Genomic DNA, 24,833 nt, shown 5'->3' with positions numbered 1-24,833 from the left:
TGGCTTAGACAGGAAGTAGAAGGTGGGTTATTGGAAGGAGAAATAATTCTGGAGAGGAGGAGGCAGGAGATTTGCCAGGAAGATATAAGGAATGTGGTGCCTGAGCACAGGTAACCAGCCACGTGGCAGAATGTAGGTTAATATAACTGGGTTATTATACTTCTGGTCTAGACAGAGAAGAGCCTAGGTATATGGCCAAGAAGTTTGTAAATATATTTTTAGTCTGACTCTTATTTTTCTGGGAGCATGGGGCTGGGAGGAAGAACCAGGGCCTAACCTCAACAGAGAACTCCTGAAAGTTTCCTTCTGACTTGTACTATGGCACATTCACCCCACCAGGGCACACTCACACCTCCCCCAATGATACACTCACCCCCAAGGGCACCCTTACAACACTCCCTATGGCACACTCACAACACCCCCCAACCACACAAACAAAGAGAAACTCCAGATCAAATAAGGGGTCAGGGCCCAGAGCCTGCAAGCAGGCTGGAATTTGCTTCTTTCTGGCAATGATCTCTGAAGTTCATGACCATACCTCCCACCTTGCCTTCTCTGGATCCCACCTGAGATCCCTCAATATACACATTGCTCTACCTTCCGGTGAGATTCCAGTGTTTTCCCCTTCCAGCATAATCTCTTTCCCCACATAGGGGTCTAGCTCACAGGCTTCCAAATGTCTCAGAGCTATCAAGTTGGGTGCAAGGCTTTCAAGTTCCCAAGGCTTTTTGTCGGTTCTCGTGGTGTTGGGGATGGGCTCTATTTGCTTGTGCAAGCTAGGCAAGTGCTCTACCATTAAGCTACGACTTTAGCCTAATCGATAAATATTTTTTAAAGATTTATTTATTTATTATCTTTAAGTACACTGTAGCTGTCTTCAGACACACCAAAAGAGGGCATCAGATTTCATTACAGATGGTTGTGAGCCACCATGTGGTTGCTGGGAATTGAACTCAGGACCTCTGGAAGAGCAGTCAGTGCTCTTAACCTCTGAGCCATCTCTCCAGCCCCAATAAATATTTTTTAAGATAGAGTCTGTTGCCCAGGCTGGCCTCATATTGATGGGTTCAGGTAGTCTTCCAACCTTTCCAAACATCTGCGACCACTACTGTGTGTTAACCAACTCCTCAGGTGCCTTTTAGACTTCTCCAAGCACCCTTAGATCCTCCTCCCACTTGGGTGACCTGATACTAGTTACCTAACAATCATAGTCCCCAAATCTCTGACATCACCCACAAAAATTGTCACCAGCAGACACAGCCAAGGGGACTTAGGTGTGGCCAGGGATGAGGGCGGGTCCGTAAGCCCCGTGGAACAACTACTAACTGGAAGGATTTTGGGAATCAGAACTGAACAAGAGGTGGTACTGGTGGTGTCCCTGAAAGGAAAGCGGAAATTTTGGGGCTTTTAATTTCCCCAAAGTTCCCACAACATTTCATTGTTGCTCAACACTTCCCCTCTTCCTTACAAAGGGAATTTCCGATTTCACTTCCTCCAAACTCATCTAACCAGAAAGCTGCAACTTCTTTACCCCATTCCGCAGCTGACAACTCTTGTGTGAGACCTCCCCGCTAGATCACGTCAATTGTGTTGTCCATTGCTTTGTCCCTCTCCCATCAGCCTGAGTGGAGATCCAGCGCACTTCTCCTCCCGTATCAATATTCCTCTTCCCGGTGTCCTGCTTTCCCTATTCCCGCTGTCCTGTTCTTCTCCAGAGTCGCTAAAACACTAGAGTGAGGAGTGTGGGTTCAAGAAGCGGGGAAGGGGCAGCGCACAGGCTATCGATGCTTCTGGGAGTTCCTAGCCGGTGGAAACCCTGCAGTTGGGGGGCGCAGTTGAAGTACTTGGGGTATCCAGAAGCCCACGGGTGCTACAAGGTGCTCAGGCTTAGCACATCTGGACGCTAGTCTCTGGCACCTGCAACTGCAACCCTTCTGCGAGGTATCCCTCGAGGGGCGGAGCAAAACAGGTGCGGTTGCCAAGGCACCGCAGCCACGAACTCGCGATATTTAAAATCAGCCAATGGGAAGCAGGAGAAGACGTGGCACGCGAATGGGGCGGGGCCTGGAGGGCTCTTCCCTCGCCTCTCCCGCCTGCCCCGAGGCGGCGGCCTGCGTGCCAGAACGCCGGGCTCCGGCTTATAAAGGGGCCGCTCGGCCAGGCTCGCGCGACCCTCAGTAGAGGGCGCTCTTGTGGTCCGTACGCCGGTCCTTGCGCCTGCGCGGTGCGGGCCGCGCCCCGCCCCCTGCCCCTCTGCCCTCCGCCGGCCGGCCGGCCCCTCCTCGGCCGCGCGCCCCAGTCCCACTCAGCCGCCGCTCGGTCCTGTAGCAGCCAGCTCTGTCTCCGGCAGCATGTTCAGCTGGGTGAGCAAGGATGCCCGCCGCAAGAAGGAGCCGGAGCTCTTCCAGACGGTGGCCGAGGGGCTGCGGCAGCTGTACGCGCAGAAGCTGCTGCCGCTGGAGGAGCACTATCGCTTCCACGAGTTCCACTCGCCGGCTCTGGAGGACGCTGACTTCGACAACAAACCCATGGTGCTCCTGGTCGGCCAGTACAGCACCGGCAAGACCACCTTCATCCGCCACTTGATCGAGCAGGACTTCCCAGGGATGCGCATCGGGCCGGAGCCCACCACCGACTCCTTCATCGCGGTCATGCATGGCCCCACCGAGGGCGTGGTGCCCGGCAACGCGCTTGTCGTGGACCCGCGGCGCCCCTTCCGCAAGCTTAACGCCTTCGGCAACGCCTTCCTCAACAGGTACCCACCCCTTGTCCCCCAGCGCGAGGACCACCAAAGGCCTCCAGAGCCATTGCCCCCAGCCGGCCTTTGTCTCTGAGGGGCCCCGCAGGACCCTCGGCGACCACTCCCAGGGTCACTGGCCTTGCTGCGTCCCACTAACTACCTGAGAGTAGTTAGAGAATAGGCATTGTCCACTCCTCTGGCTTGTGTCATTCCCAGAACCTTCCAGGTTTTCAATTTAACTCTCAAACCCTCCCGCAGATCCCAGACCTACTTCCCACAGAGCTGGGGGCCACTGTGATAAGATAAGCCATTGCTTTCCTCCCTGTCTTGTTCCTCATTTTGGAGGCACCCAACTCATTCTCATCAACCTCCCTCTTCCACCCGGGTCTGTTTTTTAAGTGTCATGGGAAATCCCGAGACTTAGATGTTCCTTTTGCTGGTCACTCGCTGCTTCACATCTCCCGGGACCAGTGGTTTTGTGTAGGAGGGGCAATGAGAATATGCTTTGGTCTGCTGATTTGGGGGCAGCCCTCTTTGAAGGGAGGGGATGAAGGAGTCTCAACACACCTCCTAAAAGCAGCACTTAAGTGAATTCCAAGCCAGCCAAGAGTGCATGAGACAACCCTGTCTCAAAACAAATCAAAACAAAAAACTTAAGTCAGTATTGCCTCAAGAGACTTCAGGGGATGATAACACTGTGACCCCTGAAATGACCAGACCCATATGCAACCATAGATTTGATAGACTTTGATGTACTCCTGGAGTCTCAGCTTTACCGGTTAAAGGGGTGAGGTGAGTTAGAGTCAGCCTCTCAGGATGCTATGAATGAATCACAGTGGCCTATCCGTGGAGCTTTAACGCCCAGGATCACTTCTTTAAGGGCATTGGGTCATCCCAGACTCCTCCTCTCCTAGGTATGACAGGACTCACAGACCCTGCCCTCTCTGCTCCCTCTTTCAAGGAGGGACTTCCACATGCCTTTCGACATCTGCATTCAGCCTAGGGGAACAACCTTGGAAAGAATCTGAATCCTGCTTTCCAGGTCTCCGCCCTGTATGAGCACATTCCTCTGCAGACACTGTCCAGCCGTACAGGGCGGGCCAGCTTGTTCTAGAGCGAGCCTGCTCTCAGGCCTGCTTCCTTTGGTGGAGCCGATCTTTAATGTCTTCTTGTCCCTTCTAGGTAATTTCAGCCTGTCTTGTTTTAAGATGCTGCTGCTTGCGTGACAGGCCTGGGTTGAGTACAATGCTCTAGTCCCCTTAGCCTGGAGCCTTTGCCTAAGGATGTTTGAGTTTTGCTGCCCCTGTAGGTAGGCCCTTGGCTCAGAGTGCTGATGGTCTTGTGAGAAGTTTGGCTGCTGGGCTAAGGAATTCATTTATGCTTTAGGTCTCTGCTTCAGGAGTGACAGGAAGATTTGCTGTTCCAACTCCTGTTATCGCCTCATCATGAGGGCAGACCTCTTTGGAAGCAAGGAACTTGGCATCTCCTCAGTTTTCACCTGTGGAAATGCAGAGCTTAAGGAGCTAGAGGTCTCACACACCACCCCAGTAGCCCCCAGTGCAGTAACTCACAAAATGCAGGCCCTGCTGAACTGTCAAGGTGAAGGCCACGCTCTGTAACCGGTTCCTTCTTGCCCCCACCCCAGTTCCAGAGGGTCTCTAAATGCTGGTGAAGTCCAGGGTTGGAAATGTCTCAGGATATGCCTCTGGCCAGGGAGGCACAACAAAGGGGGCTTTTCTCTGACTGATACAGCTTTTCCTGGCACTCTTAAAGGGACCCATTGAGTCATGAACTTGATTTATTAGCCCTCCTGCCCCCCCCACTGCCCCCAGGGCTGCTCAGAGATAATGAGAGGAACAGACGGAGGCAGGCAATCCCAAGAGGGGTTTGTGAGCGCCCTGCCTGCATAACTGGACCCACCCACTGGTCCTGAGGACTGAGGTCCCCATCCTTGTTGCCGGGGAGTTGTTACAACCTCCTGCCTTTCTTGCTGTCCACTTAATGGACCTTGCAGAGTAGTAGGTTCTCATGGACTTTCAGATGCTCCTTTATGGGACTGGTTATGTCTGTTACTTCTCAGAACCAGCTCCACTTCCACTCTGTTTTTTCTGTCGCTCTCTCTCCATTGAGTAGAGAATTTCTTCCTAGGCAAGGGGAATTGAGATCCGGCGTGCAATGACTTACAGCACTGGAGTCTGCTATACTTGGACATAGCCTTTTACTTTGGCATGCTGTCTCCAGCCTGGGGGGGAGACTTATCATCATAATTTGGGGGTGTGGAGCCACAGGAGACATTCATCTTGCTCCCCACCGTTGGAATCCCAGCTTTGAGCCTATGTCTTGCAGACCATAGGTCTGTATTTTCTTTGCTCAGGGAGGTTTTTAAAAGAGTCCTTTCTCTGTCCACTAAAGAACCCCACCCTTTGCAACAGCTGATAACTGCTCTGAGCTGTTCTGCTAAACTCTTAGCTCAACATGGAGCTCAGGTATGCAGCTAAGCCCTTACCAAGGACTCTCCAACAACCCTCTATTGTGGTTTCCTCTTCCTAGGCTGGTATTGACTTTGAAAAAATGGTGTGTCTGTACTCCTTCCACACCGCTGACTATTGGTGGCCCATTGCAGCTTCAAGCAGCTGGCCCCAACAGCAGTGGAAAATGACCGTCCCCGGGGCTGTGGCCATGGCTCAGTGGTAAGGTGAAGACCTGCGTGCAGAGTTCCAGCTCCTTTGTAAACATTGTAAACACTGGGATTGTTTTGCAAGTCTGTAATCCCAACACAAGGGTCGGAGTAGAAGAGACCAAGATGAGTCCTGGAGGCCCACTGGCCAGTTAGCCTAACTGAATCCGGGAGCTTCTGTGTTAGGAAGGTAGAAACTCGAGGTTGTTCTCTAGTCTCCATGTGCACCTCTGCCCAGAAAGAGACCACACTTCTTTAAGTGTGTGGCAGTTTCGCCAGGTGGTTGGAGTTTCTTTTTTGTTGTTGTTTGTTTTGTTTCATTTTTTGAGGGTCTCTCTACATAACCCTGGCTGTCCTGGAACTCACTATGTAGACCAGGCTAGCCTCAAACTTAAAGAGATTGCCGGTCTCTACCTCCCTTGTGCTGGGATTAAAGGTGTACACCGGGCCTAGCTTTGTTACTATTGTTTTTACATTTATTTATTCTGTGTAAACATAGTTACTACAGCACCTAAGGTCAGTAGATAGTGTGGATCAGCTTTCCTTTTCCACTGTGTGGCTCTGAGGATTGGACTGAGGTCATCAGGTGGTGACAAGCGTTCCTACCCACTGAACAATCTCCTTGACCCAGTTCTTTTGAGTTGTTTTGGTTTAGGTTTCTGTCTGAAACAGGGTTTTCCTGTGTAGACTATGCTGGCCTGGAATGCTAATTAAGCATTGATCCTCCTGCCTCTGCTTCCTAAGTGTTTGGGTCAGTAGGTGTGCACCACCACACCTGGGTAAGAGTTTTAAGGTGAAATTGCAAGTTCTCGATGTCACGCGTCAGTCTCCCTTTAGAGCTGATGCACAATCTGAGCTCATAGCTTTCACTAACAACTCAGCATCTGGGAAGCTGAACTCTTGAATTCTGGGGGACGAGAGTGATAGGGAGGGAAGGACTGTGACTCTAAAGTTGGACAGTTCTGATAGTGGTTCCAGTTTGTTTGTCCGGAGGGAGGGGAGGGGAAAAGCCCTCCCTTGACACCTGGATTAGTGTGAGTCCCACCCTGATGTATCTCTGGCTTTGCTGTCCTGCAGGTTCATGTGTGCACAGCTGCCTAACCCAGTATTGGACAGCATTAGCATCATTGACACTCCTGGAATCCTGTCCGGAGAGAAGCAGCGCATCAGCCGAGGTAACCAGGCTCTGCTGGAGAGCGACGTCTCATACTGCCCTTCAGGCTTCTTCCAGCCCTAGGCTTTAAAACACTGTAGTGTGTTCAGGTGACAGACTTCTTACCTCATACCTCATCTACACAGTAGTGACCTGAGGGACCACAGCTACCTTGCTGTGCTCAGGTGACCAGAGTAGCCCAGCTAAGATCACAGACTATCCATGTTGGGTAGCCAGATGCTTTTGAACCTATGAGGCTTAGACCTCCGGCTGTGAAGCAGAGTAGCAGGAAATTGCCTAATACTAGTGCCTACGGACCCCAGTCAGCCTTGACTGTCCCCTGGACTCCTTGTCTCTGTTTGCTTGGGGACAGTTTGCCTCCTAGTGTCATAAAAGTTTCTAGTAAGTTCAGCCAGGTAAAAGGAGAAACTAACTCATCATGATGTGCAGCCTTCCCCGGGTGCTGGTGGAAATTTGTTTACATTTGCTTAGCCCTTGCTGGTTAGAAGCCTCCTAGGGACTGTCTCCTGGTACAGGGGTTTTCCTGCTAGGCTCCAGTGCCTTAGCCAATCCAGTTGTTTCAACTCTGGCCACCTTTTGCCATTTTTTTTTTTAATTCTCTCATATTACTTTCCAACCACAGTTTTCCCTCCCTCCTCTCCTTTCTGTCCCCTCTCCATCTCCACCTTTCCCCACATCCACTCTTTTTTGGGGGGCTGGGGGGTTGGGGATTAAGACAGGATTTCTCTGTAGCCCTGAAACTTGCTTTGTAGATCAGGCTGGCCTCAAATGCACAAAGATCTGCCTACCTCTGCCTCTCTCCTAAGTGCCTGGGCTAAAGGTGTGAGCCACTGCACCTAGCCTTTGTCATGCTTTTTTTTTTTCTTTTTTAAAGTGAAATAGAACTTTATTTCCTAAACGCAAAGATAATACCTTTCAAGAGAGGCTGGGAAGACTGGGGTTGTAGTTCAGTTCTTCACCTAGCATATGGAAGTCCTGTGTTGAATAGAAGCAAGAGGACAGCAATTCATGACCGGTCCGTTACACAGCAGGTCAGAGGCTCACCTAGGTTACGTGAAACCCTTTCTAAAAACAAACCAAACCCCTATCTCAAAGAGGTGCTGGAGCCTCAAGAAAACAACCCCCCTAGGATATATTCCAGCACTGAGCGCGGAGGCCAGGGGCCCCTCCCATGCGTTTGTCGCATTGCTTTGAGATTCTGGTTCAGGATGAGCTGGTCTTTGTTTCATCCTTCACCCTGTAGTAGAGGGGTGAGCACCAGCCATTAGGTTGGAATGCCTTCTAGGAGAAGACTGTCCAAAAGTGGAGTTTGACACTGCAAAGGAGCAAATGAATAGCCTTACTGGGGATGCAGCTCAATGGGAGAGCACTGACCTAGAATACACAGGGCTCTGCATTCAATCCCCAGTACTTCCAGGTGTGTGTGTGTGTGTGTGTGTGTGTGTGTGTGTGTGTGTGTGTGTGTGTGTGTGTGAGTTCAAAAGCACTCAAGAGCAAGTAAGCAAGGATAAAAAGGTTACCACATCTGGTGACCTAAGTTGGATTTTTGAAACCCATATCATGAAAGATGTGAACCAATTCCCACACGCTATCCTCTGACCTACATATACATGCTGTGATGCTCACACACATTTGTAGATGTAATCTAGAAGTCTGAAAGAAAGAAAAGGGAAAAATACAAGAGCGTGGCATAGCAGCTCTAATCTCTACAGTCGTGAGGTTGAGGCAGGAGGATTCTGCCCGTTCTCAAACTCTACAAATACCAGTTTGTTTTTCATTAACTTACTCTTTCCTTTGCCCCTTGCCCTGTGGTGGGGGATGTTAAAGCCAGTGCCTGCCACCGAGTGTCTGTGTCTGTGCTGTGGCTGTGCTAAGCATGGGCTCTCTCCTCTTTTCTACAGTTGAGGGGGCCCCAGCCAGCATGGTGTGGCGCATCAGACTACAGTGCAGTAAGCTGGCTGTCTCTAATCAGGTTCAAAGCTGCTAGATCAGCTTTTGTTTTTGAGACAGGGTCTCATGTAGCCCAAGCTGACCTCCAACGTGTCTGTCTCACCATCCTGAACACCAGGATTACACGTGGGCTGCATGCCTGCCACTGACTGGTTAAGCTTTCAGGCTCACCTACTCTTCATGGGTGACCTTTTTTTGAAGTTCAGGGGTGTAGATTTTGGGATCGATGCAAAAAAGCAGGGGCCACATTTCTTCTTCCAGCTGTTCTAATCTGTTTTTAAGAGACTGTGTACCGAGCAGTGGCACAAGCCTCTCTGACCCTAGCTACTCAGAAGGATGGGAAACACACAGGCTTAAGGCCTGCCTGGGCTACAGAGTGAGCTCACACCAAGTCAGTGACAACTTGTTTCACATAAAAGTGAGAAGGTGACTGGTGAGAAAGTGCCTGCCACACAAGCTGGAGCCTGTAAAGCTGTACCCTCTAATCCTAGAACTGGAGAGCAGAGGTCGGACCCCTGGGGCCCACTGACCAGCTAGTCTAGTTAGGTTTGTGAGTTCTAGCTTCAGAACCAACAAAGAAGACACCTGATACTGCCCCCTGCCCCCACATGTATACAGACTCATTGACACGCACATACACACAGAGAAGGAAGGAAGGAGGACTGGAAAGAGCTCAGTGGTAGAACCTTTGACCAGAGTGCACAAGGCTACGGGTTCAGTTCTCATCACAAAAGCCGAAGAAAACAAAAGCTTGGTAAACATTGCACTTTTCTTTCTTTTTGTTTTTGTTTTTGTTTTTTTTCCTGAGACAGTCTTGGCTGACTTGTAACTTACTATGTAGACCAGGCTGTCATCAAACTGAGGTCTGCCTGTCTCTCTCAAGTGTGGGGACTAAAGCTGTGTGCCACCATACCTGGAATTACACTTTAATTTTTTTGCTAGAATGTCATTGCTCAGGCACCTTCAGGGCTGAAGTTAGAATGTTGGAGGGGAAAGGTTTGGGATTCTTGTCCTTGTAGTCTTATAAAAGGACCCAAAGTAACTCACCAAAGCCAGAGAAGAACTGGAAAATCCAAGTAAATTTCTCTTAAATAAGGGAAGAACTGGGGTTGGGGATTTAGCTCAGTGGAAGGCCCTGTTGGTCCCCAGCTCGAAAAAAAAAAAAAAAAAAAAAAAAAAAGGGAAGAACTGCAGGAGATGCCCATTCCAGCCTGCACTGGGTGGAGGTGTGCTGCCATTGTTTGAGGCCCACAGACTTATCTTTTGGCTGAACCAGACTCCAGCAGGCTAGTCTGTGGTGAGAACACAGCCTTAGATAAGCGACAGTTGCTTGCCCTCAAAGGCTTATCTTGCCCGAGCGCCACTGTTTGTGCCGCCTTCAGGATTGGAGGAAGGGTTGGGGTAGGAAGGGTTTAAGGTTCTTGTGGCGCTTGTAAACTCCTGAAAAGCAGCAGCCAGTACACAGCATGTTACAGTGTGGCTCATCTGTCCTACTGTCAGTGACTCGTCCTCCCTAGGGTCCCCAGAGGGCCACTGGGGCCACAGGGGCCACAGGGGTGTGTCCCTTCACAGTGCTTTCCTATTAGGAGAGACAGGGCAGGATCTAAACTTTCTTGCTGTCTGTGGGTAAACCACCTAAGTGACACTTTATGAATGTGATTTTTCTTTTTTTTCCTGTGCTGGCGATGGAACACAGAGCATGCTAGGTCAGTGCTTTTCCCATTGAGCCACACCACCCCAGCAGCATTTTAACTGGGGTTATAGTGGACACCAGCGTACTTAGACTGGGTGTGCTCAAGGAGCCTGCAGCTGACATGACACACTAGGCCTGTGGCTTGCTGTGCCTTCCCAGTGGCAAAGTGGTCCCTGCGACCAGGTTATTCTCTATTTGCAGAAGGCTCCCTCTGATTGAAGGTGGGTTTTATGGTGAAATACCAAGATCAACCAGTTTTTCTAAGCCATTTTCCCTCCATTGTCCTATAGTCCCCGTGTAAACGTTTCTCAGTTAGGAGTTGGGAGTGAACATTCTTTGGTGGTGAGTAAGATGGTTATGTGACCCCGATCTATGGTGTTGTGTGGACTCCAAGGTGGTTTGCAAGCTTGTGGATGAGGGCGGACCCCTCTCAGACCCTACCCCCAGTCCTTCCTTGTGCACTGAAGGAACCAGAATGGGAGTATTGTGGAAAGCAGGTGTTTCCCTCTCAGGAAGGTGGGTCCTGAGGGGAACGGGCCTACACAGATGGCCGCTTTGCCGCAATCTGTAGTTGATTCCTGCAGAGGTTGCTGTGCTTGAGCGTTGCCAGTTCTCTGGGTTCATTCCCACTCGGCTGGCTTCCTCGTGCCCCTCCTAACTTTATCCTTCCCCCGTGGCCCCTCAGTGCAGAAAATTCAATCTAGAGAGATAGACCACAGTGGTCAAGTAGCCCTGGCTTTGCTAAGGACCCCTGATAATTGGGTCCCTTTGGGGTCCCAGGCTTGGCTTGCCTGACCTGCTAATCTGCTGCTGTTTGAGAGATAACATTCTCTTATGTCAGCAGGGAACGACGGCCTTTAGGAGCACCATTTATTCCTGAGTGCTACCCATGTGACTGATAAAGGGACTCAAAGGGCATCCAGGGCTCTGCGAAGCTGGTGCCCTTGGCTTCCAGGGTCATTACCACTACATAGTCACACCATGCCTAGGATTGAGGTCTTCTTGTGTGAGTCCTTGGTGGGCAGTGGCAGTGAGCATACCAGGGCCCTCGTCACCATTGTCACTGTATGACTGTGGGCAGAGGTGTAACTTTTGTGCCTTGCTTGCCCCCAAGAAGATTATATCAGCAAAGGGAGTATGGCTTCAGCTTGGGTTAACAAGTAGCATCCTGTCTGGCCTGGTGCCTGCCTTCTTGCTAACATTGCCTTGTCCATGTGTCCCACTGTTTTTTCTGTAGTGTATAGGAGGAAGCCAATGTTTTTCTGATGGGGAGCTCCATCTGAGGAGATAAACCTGACTCAAGCCTGGAGGGGCTCTCTGCACAGGGCAGTGTAGCCCAGAGAAACTGGTATCAGACCCTGGTGAGACTGTTGATGGCAGGCTTCCTGGAAACACAGGCCACCATGGGCTTGACTGTAGTCCAGAACAGGAGTAAGGCTTTGAGAGCTATCCTGCTATCTTCTGTATCCCTCTGTGCCCTGCCTCTAGCCAGAAACCAACCTAGGCTCTCCATGGAAAGCTTACAGAGCTTGAGCAGTCTGGCTAGCTCTCTGGGTTTTCACTTGCCTTCCTACCCAATGCCATGGTTCCCAGACTTCACCTAAGCTATTCTGTTCCTAGAGGTTGGATGGAACTTGTGACCCAGACTCCCATTCATGCATTCTGGAGCCCAGGATCAGAAGTAGGGCTACACCATGGGTAGATTTTCTGCCCTATTGACCTTTCTGCCCCATCTTCTGAGATGCTTGCCACAGACACGCTCCAGCCCAGTCTCAGATGTTCTGTAGAACAGAGAATGATCTTAGGGGTTTCCCAGAAGCCTGGAGCCAGCCTCAGTACTATATCCTGGTTTCACAGTGTCTACCACATAGGACAACACAGAGCTTCCAAGTCAATACTGCAGAAGCCAAGTGACCAGAACACATGGTCCTCTTAGAGTTGTTGATAACTGTGATAGGGACTTCTGTATGCTGGGCTCTTACCTAATTCTTGGCATACAATTAGGTGTGCAAAACAAGTATCTGCCAGTTACGATGAAGAGACTGAAAACTTCAGGGTTTCCCAGACTTCCCTGTTTTCTGAGAAATGTCTCAGGAACCTTAGGCAATACTGCCTCAGCTGGGCTTCTCCTTAGACTCCTCAATCCCTTGAGGGCTGACTGGGCCCAAAGCTCCCCCCGGCTGAGGACCAAACCCAGGGCCTTGCGCCTGATAGGCAAGCTCTACCACTGAGCTAAATCCCCAACCCCGGGCCCAAAGCTTTCAACCCCCATCCTGCCCTGTCTCCCCCTCTCAGCAAACATGCTGCTTTGGCCTAGCTTTCTGCTGTGGGTGTGCCGACTCTGCCTGTGGAGGCGTTGTACCAGGCTGTGCTGGCCTTGGCACCTGTCTCTCAGGCTGCTAGTCAACCATGGACTAGGGAGCAGCTGGCCCGAGGGCCCGCAAATGTTGGGTTTATATTTGGGGTACGCAGCATTCTTCACGCCCTAGAAGCTGCCCTTGCCTACACATCCATCAGATATGAGCTTCCTGAGCCCAGTGCAAATGCCTCAGACAAATAGGAGCAAACATTTACAAAGTGCTGGTTGCCTGCCAGGCATGCACTGCACCCAACCCTCCCAGCAGCCTCGAGGTGGGAACTTGGCTCTCTCTGTGTTATAGAGAATGGTATGGGGATTCAGAGAGGGTAAGTGACCTGCTGGCACAGCCCAGTTGCCTTCTGAGTGTAGGGAGTTGAAGGTTGAAATATGGGCCCAAATGGAGTGTGTTTGTCCTTTCTCCCGATCCTGTTATATTTTAGGTATCTTATATTATACCTATTAGGGCCAGGTTACATGTTGGATGAATCCTTTTTTGCAATAGCCATATCCCCCTGCTACTAGGATAGAGAACATCCTTTGAACTGGAAGAGTTCTCTGTGTAGACCCTCTCCCTGTCCCAGGAACTCATGCCTATGAAGCTTAAACCTGCCTTTTCCAAATTGTCTCTTAAATGGAGTCAGATGGGGCTGCAGAGATGGCTCAGAAGTTAAGAGCACTGGTTGCTCTTCAGAGGTCCTGAGTTCAATTCCCAGCACCAACATGGTGGCTCACAACCATCTGTAATGGAATCAGATGCCGTCTTCTGATGTATCTGAAGACAGCTACAGAAGTCATATACATAAAGTAAGTAAGTAAATCTTTTTTAAAAATGAAGTCAGACAGTATAGACTCTGTGGTTCTGTTTCATTTTCTTTGATGGAACCTGACACTTTTGAGATTCATCCATATGTGTAAGAAGGTCAGGGGTTTGTGCCTTTCAGAAATGATTGTTTCTGGAATGGAGTCAAATCCTAGAGCTTCATGTCCTTCAGAGAAGCTGGCTGGTAGGCCATATTGCAGCCCTTAGGCTGCTCTCTTTGGAGAGGGCTGGCTTCTCCGTTCTTAGCCTCTGTGCCATTTGGAGTGATCCTTCCTTAAATTAATCAGGAGTCCTCCTCTCTGTGTGACTTGTCCCAAGTGTGGGCTCCTGTCTCCAGGACCAGTGCCATTGGAAACTGTGATGTAGCTCTTTAGTGAGAAATAACGAGGCCTGTGCAGTTTGAATGACAGGAAACAAGAGTGTGTGGGGAAACAAACATTCCATTGTTTTATGTCCTAGAAACTTGGGATGTATGAGGCAACTTTCCCTGGCTGATGGAGCTACCTGTGTTCGTTCAGAGTGTTGCTGTAGGGTGGGGTGCTTCATCACAGCCCAGGCTCCCACCTCTGACCCTCTGGTCAGCTTCCTGACAGCTAACTTGTAGATGGGCAAACAGCACCTGATTTGATTTGTTTCCTTTCACCCAGTAGTGGGCCTGTGGGAGGCTTGCAAGGAACAGCTCCTGTGCCACCTTCAGTTCCTGTCAGCCCTCTCAGCAGCCACATTTCCTTGAGGCTCCACTCTGCTGTTCCTCTCTACTAATACTCCCTGTCCATAGTTAATTTTTAAAAATTATTATTTTATGTATGTGTTGCCTGTATGCATGTTTGTATAACATGCCTGGAGCCCTTGGAGGCCAGAAGAAGGCATTGGAACTGGAGTTACAGGCTGCCATGTGGGTGCTGGGAATTGAAACTGGATCTTTCGGGAGAGCAGCCAGTCCTCTCAACTGCCGAGCCATCTCTCCAGCCCTGATTTTTTTAATTTTTTGTGACAGGATCATCCCAGGATGGCATCAGACTTGCCGTGGACTGAGTGGAGGGTGTGCACCACCATGCCTGTCTTATGTTTGTGTTTTTAAAGATAGAATATCAGTCCTATGTGATGCCACGGGCCTTTAATCCCAGCATTCAGGAGACAGAGGCTAGAGGATCTCTGTGTTTGAGGCCAGCCTGGTCTATAGAGTGAATTCCAGGACAGCTACATAGTGAGACACCCTGTCTTAAAAAAAACAAACAGAATATTATATAGTCTGGGCTGGCTCTAATGATTTATTTCCCCAAGGATGACCTTGAGATTCTTTTACCTCTGTTTTCCAAGTGCTGAGATTAGAAATGCACATTATCACACCTGAATTTCCTTTATTTTTTAATTGTGGGAAAATGTTCCAAATACATAAGCTATACCATCTTCAGGAGCAGTTAAGTGAGGTTTGCTGTGAGAAATTTCCATTTTCCCAAAACCTTTTCAGTAAACACCAGTGCCTTGCCTTCCACCCTGCAACTGGCTCCATTGTCCTCACGGGTGGATCTGTGGTTGCTGGGACCTGTCCTCATAGGCTGGTTCCTTTCACTTATTCACATGGCTACTTGTTCCTTATCTGGGATGTCTTTGGTTGCCACTGAAGCCTATCCCCCTGCAGGTTGGCTTCTCAGTCTAGCCCATCCTCTCAAGCTGTGTGCTCTGTATCCTTGGCAGAAGCTGGTGTCTGCTCTCTCTAGCCAGACCCTGGTGCAGTGTGCTTCTGTTAGACACTCTTTCCCTCGCAGTGGCACACAGCTCCCTTTATGTTGTTGCGTGGGTAGCACTGACACACTACCTGGTCTGTCATAAGAGTCTGAGGCCCATTGCACTGCCAGGCCCGTCACCTGTGTGAACTCCTTGCCAGAGAGCGTGCTGTGAGACTGCTTGTAGCATTGTGTGACTCTCCTAAGCTCCACATTCATTGCCACTCTCTGGTGTCCAGCGCTCCTGAAAACCAGGAGTTTAGTGTTTCTCTCTAAAGCCATGTGGGGCACCTCTGAGGGTAGTGAGGGACAGTGGGTTCAAGAGTGCCAGATGGGCCTGCAGGTGGCCTGCAGTTATAGAGTCACATGCCTGGGACAACATGGCTGCAGTCTGTGATTCATGTAATCAGTGATGTGTTTGCTTACCCACAGTGTCTCCCTTCCACCAAAAGTGTGTTTCCCACCAGAGGGAAAAGGATTGGGGCCATCGTGGGTTAGGCTTTGGAGGTGACCTCAGAAAATCAAGCATTGTCTATAATCCGAGCCCTCAGGAGGCAGAGGCAAGAGAATTGCCACCATTTGAGGCCCGCTTGGTATATAGAGTCTTAAACTCCAAAAATAATTAACCAGGAAGGTCCCTTCACCTGGAAAGAGAAAAAGAAAAAAGAGAGTTAATGGAGCTGGATGTGGCGGCTTGTGCTTTTAATTCCTATATTTGAGAGGCAGGGGCAAGTGAACCTCTGACTTTGATGCCAGCCTGTTCTCATAATGAGTTCCAGGCCAGCCAAGGCTGCACAGTGAGATCCTCTCCCCCAGAAAAAGGAAAACCAGAACCAAAACCAACTAAGTTGAGGTGCTGCTTAAGAGCTAGACTTGTGGGAGAGGAGCAGGGAAAGGGCCTCCTCCCATTTCTCTCATTTCAGTGTTCTCTCCCCCACCAAAGGGAAAAGAATTGGGGCCATCGAGGGTAGGGCTTGGGAGGTGACCTCAGCTTCCCTGCTGCAGGCCTGGCTGTCTAGCCAAAGCCAACAGGACCAGTGGTGCTTAGCCCCAGGGTTCCCTGTTCCTGGGAACTGGGATTTGGCCGCACTGCTGCCCCAGCTGTGCGAAGTAGCTTCAGCTTTGGATGAGCTGACTGGGGAGGAGCAGAGGCCTCTCTTTGTTGAACAGGAGTATCATAGGTCCTGAGTCAGCACTTCCTCAGCACTGCCGTTTTCCTAGAACTCATGTACAAGGCTTCAGGGCCCCAGGCAGGCTCTGGGGCTCAGCTGAGGTACAGCTCAGAGCCCTGGGCAACAGCTACCTCTCCTGGCCTCTGCTTCCCCACTATTCTGCTGCTCTAGACCTTCTCTTCTGGTTTTCTGCTGACAGTTCACTCATCGGGTGTCCACTCCCTGCTCTCTGAGCCAGCTGCAGGGAGCAAGGAGGGCCGTGTACTTTGGAACTAGCTGTCTGTGCTGGCTGCTGAAACGCAGTGACCTGGCCCTTGCTGGAACTGTGCGCTGAAACCTGAAGCTCTGACACTCAACCAGCTGCACACAGGAGAGGCCCTTCTCTGCCCAGACTGCAGCTCAGTGTAGCTCAACCTTCGGGGTAGCCCCAAGTTCCTGTGTGCCAGGCATGTAGAGGTCAGAAGACAACCTTCTAGAGAACCGTTCTCTTTCCACCTTCACATGGGGGCCACAGATCACTCACTGTCAGGCTCCTTTGGAAAGCACCCTTATCTGCTGAGCCTTCTCATTGGGATGGCTTTGTTTTTCTTACTTGTTTTCTGGTATTGCCTGGGATTGAACCCAGAGCTTTGTTTCTGCTTGGCCTGTCTAGCCTAGCACCTCTGAAGTGCCATCACCCCAGAGCCCAGAGCTTTATACACAGGATTAGGAAGCATTCAGTGGGCCAGGCCCAGGCCCTGTGCTGCCTCCCTAGCTGTACAATGCAATATCAGCAGGCCTTGGTGAACGGGGTGGTGGGGAGTCATGTGCCTGCATCTGTAGTCCTGGGTACTGTTCTTCCTCTGGGACTTCCCCCTGCAGTCTTTCTGACTTCTACATCTAAAGATTGCATGTCCGCCCTCCCGAGGCTGGGCATGGTGGAGTACATTTCCCAGACAGTGCTGGAGCAGTCTGTGAGGCAAGAGCCTGTCTGGACCAGCCAGTCCCAGACTCTCTTCTCTCTGGCAACTTTCTGGGAGTCTAAGTGGTTCTCAGAGGGTTGGCCTACATTGGGTGACCCAGAACCTGTGCACATTATGTGAGTGACAGGAAACTAACTCCAGGGTGAAGTAGTGTCCAAATTCCCCTGGAGAGCCAGGCTGTCCTGAGGCTCTGCCCTGCTGTTTCCAATCTTCCTAGCTCTGCTTGTGCTCCTGATGGGGCAGGCGGGCAGGGGTTCTCACATTTGGGAGCAGTGGGAGAGCAGTAGGGGAAGCACAGTTGTCAGACAGGGTGCAAGCAGTGCTCCATCCGGAATCCCTAAGCTACATTTATATGGAAAGTGATCAGCTCTGCCATGTTGGCCATGCAGCTTCTAGTTGAATCCCAGGTTGCGCCTCCCTCCAGTAGGAATGGTAGGCCATTCCAGTCCTCCTGAAGAAAACTATAAGACTCATACTTCTTTAAATTCTATGTACTTGCGTGTGCAGGAACACATGCCACAGTGCAGTTGCGGAGGCCAAGAGGACAGCTTTCTGTGCTTGCTCCTCTTCCTTCCTCTGTGGGTTCCTAGGCTCATGTTGCCAGCATGCACAGCAAGTGCTTTTACACACTGAACCATCTTGCCGGCCCTAAATCATACTTTTTTGTGGGGGGATTGGGGAGGGTGGTGTTTTGTTTGAAAGAGCTGCATGTCACTTAGGCTGGCCTTAAATTTGTTCTGTAACCAAGGGTGACCTTGATCTTTCTGCCTCTGCTTTTCAAGATTTCCAATGTGTACCAAACCACTGTGCCTGGCTAATAGTACTATTATTAATGGGGAAATTCAGTTATGTCTCTGTCATAGATGTCAAAGATGACAAAGGTCACTTTAATTGGGATGGGAAACAGCATAGAGTAAGGTTTAGGGCTAGAGTCAGCAACTTGGCTTTAGAGAAGCATTTAAGACCTACAAAAAAAAGGGAAGTGGTTTGTGGTACTTTTGAGGGCTTGTTGGAGAACAAAGGTCAGCAAACGTTTTTCTTGAATGGTCAGCTATGTCGAACTTTTGGTTTCTGCTGCAACAATTGAACTCAGCTATTACAGACAAAAGTTGCTTAGACAAGTAAATGAGTGTCTTTGTTTCAACAAAACTTTATTCATACAGCAAATGATAGGCCAGTTTTGGTCCTGAGCTTGCCAGCCCCTGTTGTAGACAATGAGCGAGGCTTATGCAAGGATCTGGGGTTTAAACACTGGATGGATGGCAGCTGCAGGTATAGTGCTGCTGCTTATGGTCATTGCTCTTCAAGCCTCATAGCTGGCAAGTTTCTCTGTGCTTGTTTTGCTGTGCTGAGCTGGCTTGCTTTGGCTGAGCCTCTGTGCCTGTCACCTGGGTAAAAATATCCCTGGAGGCAAGAAAGACCAGTGAGTCTGCCTTTGGGCTACAGTAGTGTTCAGATCAGAGCGTTTAGGAGTTTACAAAATAACTTCCAGCCTAGAACTTCCAGCACTGGTGCTCAGAACTGGAACAGCCTGGGCCTTGCAGTCATGTTCAGACCTTTCCTACTCCTCCCTCAGGTTATGACTTTGCGGCTGTCCTTGAGTGGTTCGCAGAGCGTGTGGACCGCATCATTCTGCTCTTTGATGCCCACAAGCTAGACATCTCAGATGAATTTTCAGAAGTCATCAAGGCCCTCAAAAATCACGAGGACAAGATCCGTGTGGTGCTGAACAAAGCTGACCAAATTGAGACACAGCAGCTGATGCGAGTGTACGGAGCTCTCATGTGGTCGTTGGGGAAGATCATCAACACCCCTGAGGTGGTCCGGGTCTACATTGGCTCCTTCTGGTCACACCCACTGCTCATCCCTGACAACCGGAAGCTCTTTGAGGCAGAGGAGCAGGACCTCTTCAAAGACATCCAGTCTCTACCAAGAAATGCTGCCCTTAGGAAGCTCAATGACCTAATCAAACGGGCCAGGCTGGCCAAGGTAGGCCCACGGACTCTGTGACTGGCATTTGGGGTCCAGTTTACCAAACAAATACCACTTTACCTGTGTGTAGAAACCAGTGTCCTGTGTACCCACTATGCAGCCTGTGACTCACTAAGGTCCTTTACCCAGGTCATCTCAGCCTGTTCTTTCTGAGGCTTATGCCCCACCTAGATCAAAGAATACAAAGAACATGCACTCACCTTAGAAATACCAAACAAGACGTTACTGCAGAAGAGGCCACCAGGAAGTGGAATGTGCTAGTCTACTTGGCTTCAGCAAACCCCTGGGGTGTGTTGCAGACTAGTGTTCTCAGCTTGGCAAGGAACAGTGGACTTAACTGGGTAGGGGGTGACACACACAGCCCCCAGTCAAGCCTTCATGAAAGAACAATGCAGTACAAAGTAGAAGCATTGGTTATTTGGTGTTGCTCAGTAGCCACAGGGTTCTGCCTGAGTGGAGAACTGGGGAGCCATTCTGATGGGGTGAGATTTGAGAAGCCTCCCTGGGATGTGGTGTGTAAGCTGGGACAGGAAGTAGCTAGGGAAAAGATGAGGCCAGTCTGTGACCCAGAAAGTGCCGGATACTATAGTCCAGATCCCTGGAGGCTGCTGTCCGCACAGGCCATTTAAATACCCTTTCCCATTTGTGGAGTGCAGGCTATGCTCAGGCTCAGTGTTCGCTTCTGAGGTGCTTGAAGCTTAGTGGCAGCTAAGCCTGAATGAGAGCTCAGAGTGTCTAGAGCTAGGACATGAAGATCCGTGTCACCAGTAGGCTTAGGATGGGAGGCTCAGCATCGTGGGTTGCCCAGATAAGTCCCTGGGAGGGACTGGTCCAATATTGGGTCAGATGAACCTTTGAATAGGAAAGTCTGGCGTGGAGTGGGTGGATGGGACAGTAACAGAGTTCCCACTGACCTTCAGGTGCTTGGACATAGTTCAGTTTCTTCAAAAAATGGAGGAGCTCTAAGCAGATGCTTTGATGAGCCCATAATCAGACTATTCTGGAGGCTGAGGCAGGAGGATCCCTTGAACAGTTTGAGACTGGCCTGAACGACATAGCAAGACACTGTCTCAAAACACAAAAGTAGGTTCTTGCCTGGCCCCTCTCTTGAAAAGGGTTGGCTTCCCGCTCAAAAGACCTGTGCTGTGAGCCACCGTTTCTCCAGAAAGACATCTCAAAGTGTGGGGTGTTTACAGCTGACTGGGTCATGTAGAGAAGGAGAGATAGCACTAAGTACCTATGTCCATTTGACACAATCCCCTCAAGACCAGAGAAGTGCTTCCCAGCCATCCCTGCCCCACTGCTGTTTGCAGTGCTGAGGCTGGTGTCTGTACACTAGATACCAGGCCCCACATCTACCTCAAGGCCAGTCATGGAATATTTGGGGGTTCCTTGGTCAGGGATCCAAGGCTGACTACTGCCACGTCTCAGCCATTGTCGCTCTCAAGCAACCTGGCTGGCCAGGTAGCAGCTTAGGGCATTTCCCATTGCCTTTACGGGGTCCAGAGCTGCAGTTTTTGCAGTGTCTCCCAATGTCTAGACATGTATGGCCACCTTGTGAGCTGAGCAGTTTTGAGAAAGGAACTCATGAGAATACCCACGAGACTGGTCCAGGGTCCTAAGGGAACTTTCAGGTAGCACTCAGCTCTCTAGGTCATAGGCCTCAGGCCTGGAACCCATGTGGTGTCCAGCTCTGCTCCACACTGCTCCTAGTCCTCTGCTTGTTTTTCCTGGAGGGAGAGTGACTCTTTGGCTCTGTGCAGGCAGAGGTGTGGCTGGGTTTGTATGACCTGCCTACCATAGCTTTCTTGGAAGGACCTAGATGCCAGCCCTAGGATTGGGAAGAGCTGCTCCCCGGGATGAGCAGGGAGCAAGTGGCTGTGCTGGGGGAAGCTAGGGAAAGCTTCTGTGGAATTTTCTGGTCTTGAGTCGTCTTGGCCTGTTTTGATGACACATATCACTCAAGTGGGAGTCAACGTGGACTCCCCCTGAGTTCTGTAAGATATGTTGGGTAGAGGCGCATTCAGAGCCTTCTATGGCTCTCTGTTGCTTATATTATTGGGAGGGGGCAGCTCGGGGAGAACACAAGCAGACTGAGTTGCAGTCCACTTTCTGCAGTCCCCATGGTAGTTCCTTGGCAAACCTTTGCCTCCAAGCCTTCCTCTGGCCACAAGAGATGCAGATGCATGGGGAGGGAGTGCCTCTAACCACCCTTCTTATGACAGACTTTAGAGTTTGTTGTTTTTAGAATATCACCATGACTTGGACAAGAATGGGTTGGAGACATGGCTCAGCAGTTAGCAGCACTCAGATTCAAGTCCCAGCACCCACAATTATTTGTGACTTTAGCTCCAGGGGATCCAGAACCTGCACCCAGGCATACATGCAGTCAAAATAGCAATGCACAGAAAATATAAATAAGTAGTTTTTGCCAGGTCAGTGGTGCACGCACCTTCAATTCCAGCACTTGAAAGGCAGAGGCAGGAGGAACTCTGAGTTTGAGGCCAACGTGGTCTACAGAGTGGGTTCCAGGACAGCCAGGGCTATACAGAGAAATCCTGTTTTGAAAAGCAAAAACAAGGGGCTGGGGATTTAGCTCAGTGGTAGAGCGCTTACCTAGGAAGCGCAAGGTCCTGGGTTCGGTCCCCAGCTCCGAAAAAAAGAACCAAAAAAAAAAAAAGAAAAGCAAAAACAAGAAAGAGTATCTGTCCAGTGTTAGAGGCGGCAGTGAGCTGTCAACCCTCGACAGAATCGTGTGTTAGGTCTAGACCATTGGGTTCTGTAATGGTGGTGTACGCTTCCAGCTTGACTATGACCTTTGACTGTGACCTTTCTGCTTCCCTCTGCCCAAGCACAGAACTTGAGGTACTAGCAGCCTCCAAGACCCTGAGGGCAGCGTGCCAAGCAAGTCCCTGATACGCTCTGCTTCCTCCCGCAGGTCCATGCCTACATCATCAGCTCCCTCAAGAAGGAGATGCCCAATGTCTTTGGGAAAGAGAGCAAGAAGAAAGAGCTGGTGAACAACTTGGGAGAGATCTACCAGAAGATTGAGCGGGAGCACCAGATCTCCTCCGGCGACTTCCCAAGCCTGCGTAAGATGCAGGTACAGTCATCAGGCCAGCCTCCCGAGTGCTGGGCACTGGTTTTGGAGGGAATCCCAGCTCTATAGGGTAGGGCCTCCACAAAAGGAAGCAGCTGGGTTAGTCACCAGTTCCCTACCCGAGTCAGAGTTGACCTCTAGGTCAAGGCACTGACACGAAAAAGGGGAATGTGGTGACTCAGCTTTCGGGTGGAGCGTGGCTGTCTGTGAATCTTCATAGCAGCCCAGCAAGGATGGTGCTGCTGTGACCTCAGGCAAAGTGAAGTGCTCAGGCCTGTGGCACTAGCTCAGTTGTCTGAACTGATAAGTGGAAAGCCCGCTCTCCCTACTTGGATAATCTAGCAGTCTGGAGTCTGGGAGACTGCCCCATCTAAGCCTCTCCTTCCTTCTCCTCCACTCATAGGAACTTCTGCAGACCCAGGACTTCAGCAAGTTCCAGGCCTTGAAGCCCAAGCTGCTGGATACGGTGGATGATATGCTGGCCAACGATATAGCTCGGCTGATGGTGATGGTGCGCCAGGAGGAGTCCCTGATGCCCTCACAGGCTGTGAAGGGTGGTGCTTTTGATGGCACCATGAATGGGCCCTTTGGGCATGGGTATGGCGAGGGGGCTGGCGAGGGCATTGATGATGTTGAGTGGGTAGTTGGCAAGGACAAGCCCACCTATGATGAGATCTTCTACACACTGTCTCCTGTCAATGGCAAGATCACGGGTGCTAATGCCAAGAAGGAGATGGTGAAGTCCAAGCTGCCTAACACAGTGCTGGGGAAGATCTGGAAGCTGGCTGATGTGGACAAGGATGGCCTGCTAGATGACGAGGAGTTTGCCCTGGCCAACCACCTTATCAAGGTCAAGCTAGAGGGCCATGAGCTGCCCGCTGACCTTCCTCCACATCTCATCCCACCCTCCAAACGGAGGCATGAGTGACTTCTGTGCCTGAGGTACCCCACACCTCCAGGGCTGCTGGCACTTTCTACCCGCCAGTTCCTTGTCTGCCCAGATGGGCTGGGGCCTGGAGGGGCAGAGATTGGGGGAGGGAAGGGGTCACCATTTTTCAAGGTCCATAAAGACTGAGCGGTGTTTCCTTAGCTCTTGAATAGGAAAACCACCATCTTTCTTTTAAAGCTGTTCTAGGGTTCAGAGGGGAGGCATGGGTGATGCTTGGATGTGAACAGTGGGATTTTGTGCACAAGAACCATGATATTTTTAATATATAACGTTAGAGGCAGCTGCCTTTCTTGCCTCTTCTGTCTGACACAGCCCCACACTCAGCCTCTCCCCTATCCCAGCTAGGCAGGACAGTGACTCTGGGAACCACCTCTCCAACCCACCCTGGCACCCCCATGTCTGCTGCCCCAGGGCTCTGTAAGCAGGAGGCCTCCAGCCCCTTTGGTTTGTTTTCAGACTGGGGCTTCCTTATGGGGCAGCGGTTATTTCCTACTAGCTGTGTTCTGCGCTTGGGTAAGCTGCTCCAGTCCTCTGCTGTGGTCTGGGGTGCACACCTTCCTTTTGTCCACATCCCCTGACACCCCAGCCAGCACAGCATCCACAGGTAGAAGACCCAACCACTGCTAATGTTGTGGGGGCTGGAGGAGAGAGACCGTGTCATATAGGGAAATGTATAAGCTAGTCAGTGCACTGTAAAGTGACACTTTATACTTGACCAAGGTTTTCAGTAGCTTTTACATCACTTATTCAAAGCTGTGATTTTTGTCTCCCCTTGCCTATACTCCAGGAGCTCCACCCCAGAGCCAGCATAGAGCAGACCTCCTTGGGCTTGAGTTTGCTTTCTGTCTGAGGGGAGGTCATCCCAACTTCTGCTCAGAGGGGTCCAAAATGTACCCCCTAAAGTCAGTCTTTATGGCAGCTTCCTGGAGCCCCTCTCTGCCTTGGGGCAGGCTGTGGGCCCTGTGACCTGGGGGTGGTCTGGGGCTGCTAAGAGGAAGCCTGTGTCTCTGGCCTGGGTGTAGTGTCCATGCGGCAGGATAGGGGAAAACCCAGCCCCTTCCCTCACCCTGTCATTTCCTTCCTCTCCTCCTCTGCTGAGCCAAGGAGGTCTGGGTGTCCTGAGAGCCCCAGACTTAGCAGTAAGAAGCCAGAGCTATCCCACAGTAGCCTGGGAGACCTGACCACACCCTCTGGCCAGTGGTTGGCTGCCAGGGTGGGCTTTATACTGAGGTGGGCAGGGAAGTGCAGCTTGCTCATCTGGCACTACAGGTGGGCTTCAGGGAGCTGCCTGCCATCTCCCAGCACTGTGCTGGGCCCTGCTGAGGGTGCGCTCCAGCCTGGCCTGTTACCTTCTGCCTCAGCCCTCCACTCCTCCACTCCTGTCCTTGGCTGAGGGTGAGTGAGATGTCTTTCTCACAGGTTCACTGCTTAAAGTCCAGCGAGCTCTGTCCTCACCTGTGGGGAGAGTGGCTGAGTGAAGACTGTTTCTTGCATTAAAGAAAGTTTAATTGTGCCAAA

The 24,833-nt window shown here is 50.8% G+C and overlaps 1 protein-coding gene across 1 annotated transcript; it reads left to right on the top strand.

The window, feature by feature from the left end:
* Window positions 1-2,221: 2,221 nt before the first annotated feature.
* On the top strand, window positions 2,222-24,833 carry Ehd1 (EH domain containing 1). The gene is made up of 5 exons (XM_032891073.1): window positions 2,222-2,755; window positions 6,495-6,592; window positions 18,851-19,263; window positions 22,205-22,369; window positions 22,770-24,833. The coding sequence occupies exons 1-5, from the start codon at window positions 2,352-2,354 to the stop codon at window positions 23,292-23,294; spliced, it is 1,605 nt and encodes a 534-aa protein (XP_032746964.1). The 5' UTR covers window positions 2,222-2,351; the 3' UTR covers window positions 23,295-24,833.

The sequence above is a fragment of the Rattus rattus genome, chromosome 2, assembly GCF_011064425.1.
Source record: "Rattus rattus isolate New Zealand chromosome 2, Rrattus_CSIRO_v1, whole genome shotgun sequence".
Taxonomy (NCBI): domain Eukaryota; kingdom Metazoa; phylum Chordata; class Mammalia; order Rodentia; family Muridae; genus Rattus; species Rattus rattus.
Note: the sequence above shows the minus strand (reverse complement) of the source record. Positions and strands in the feature narration are given on the sequence as shown.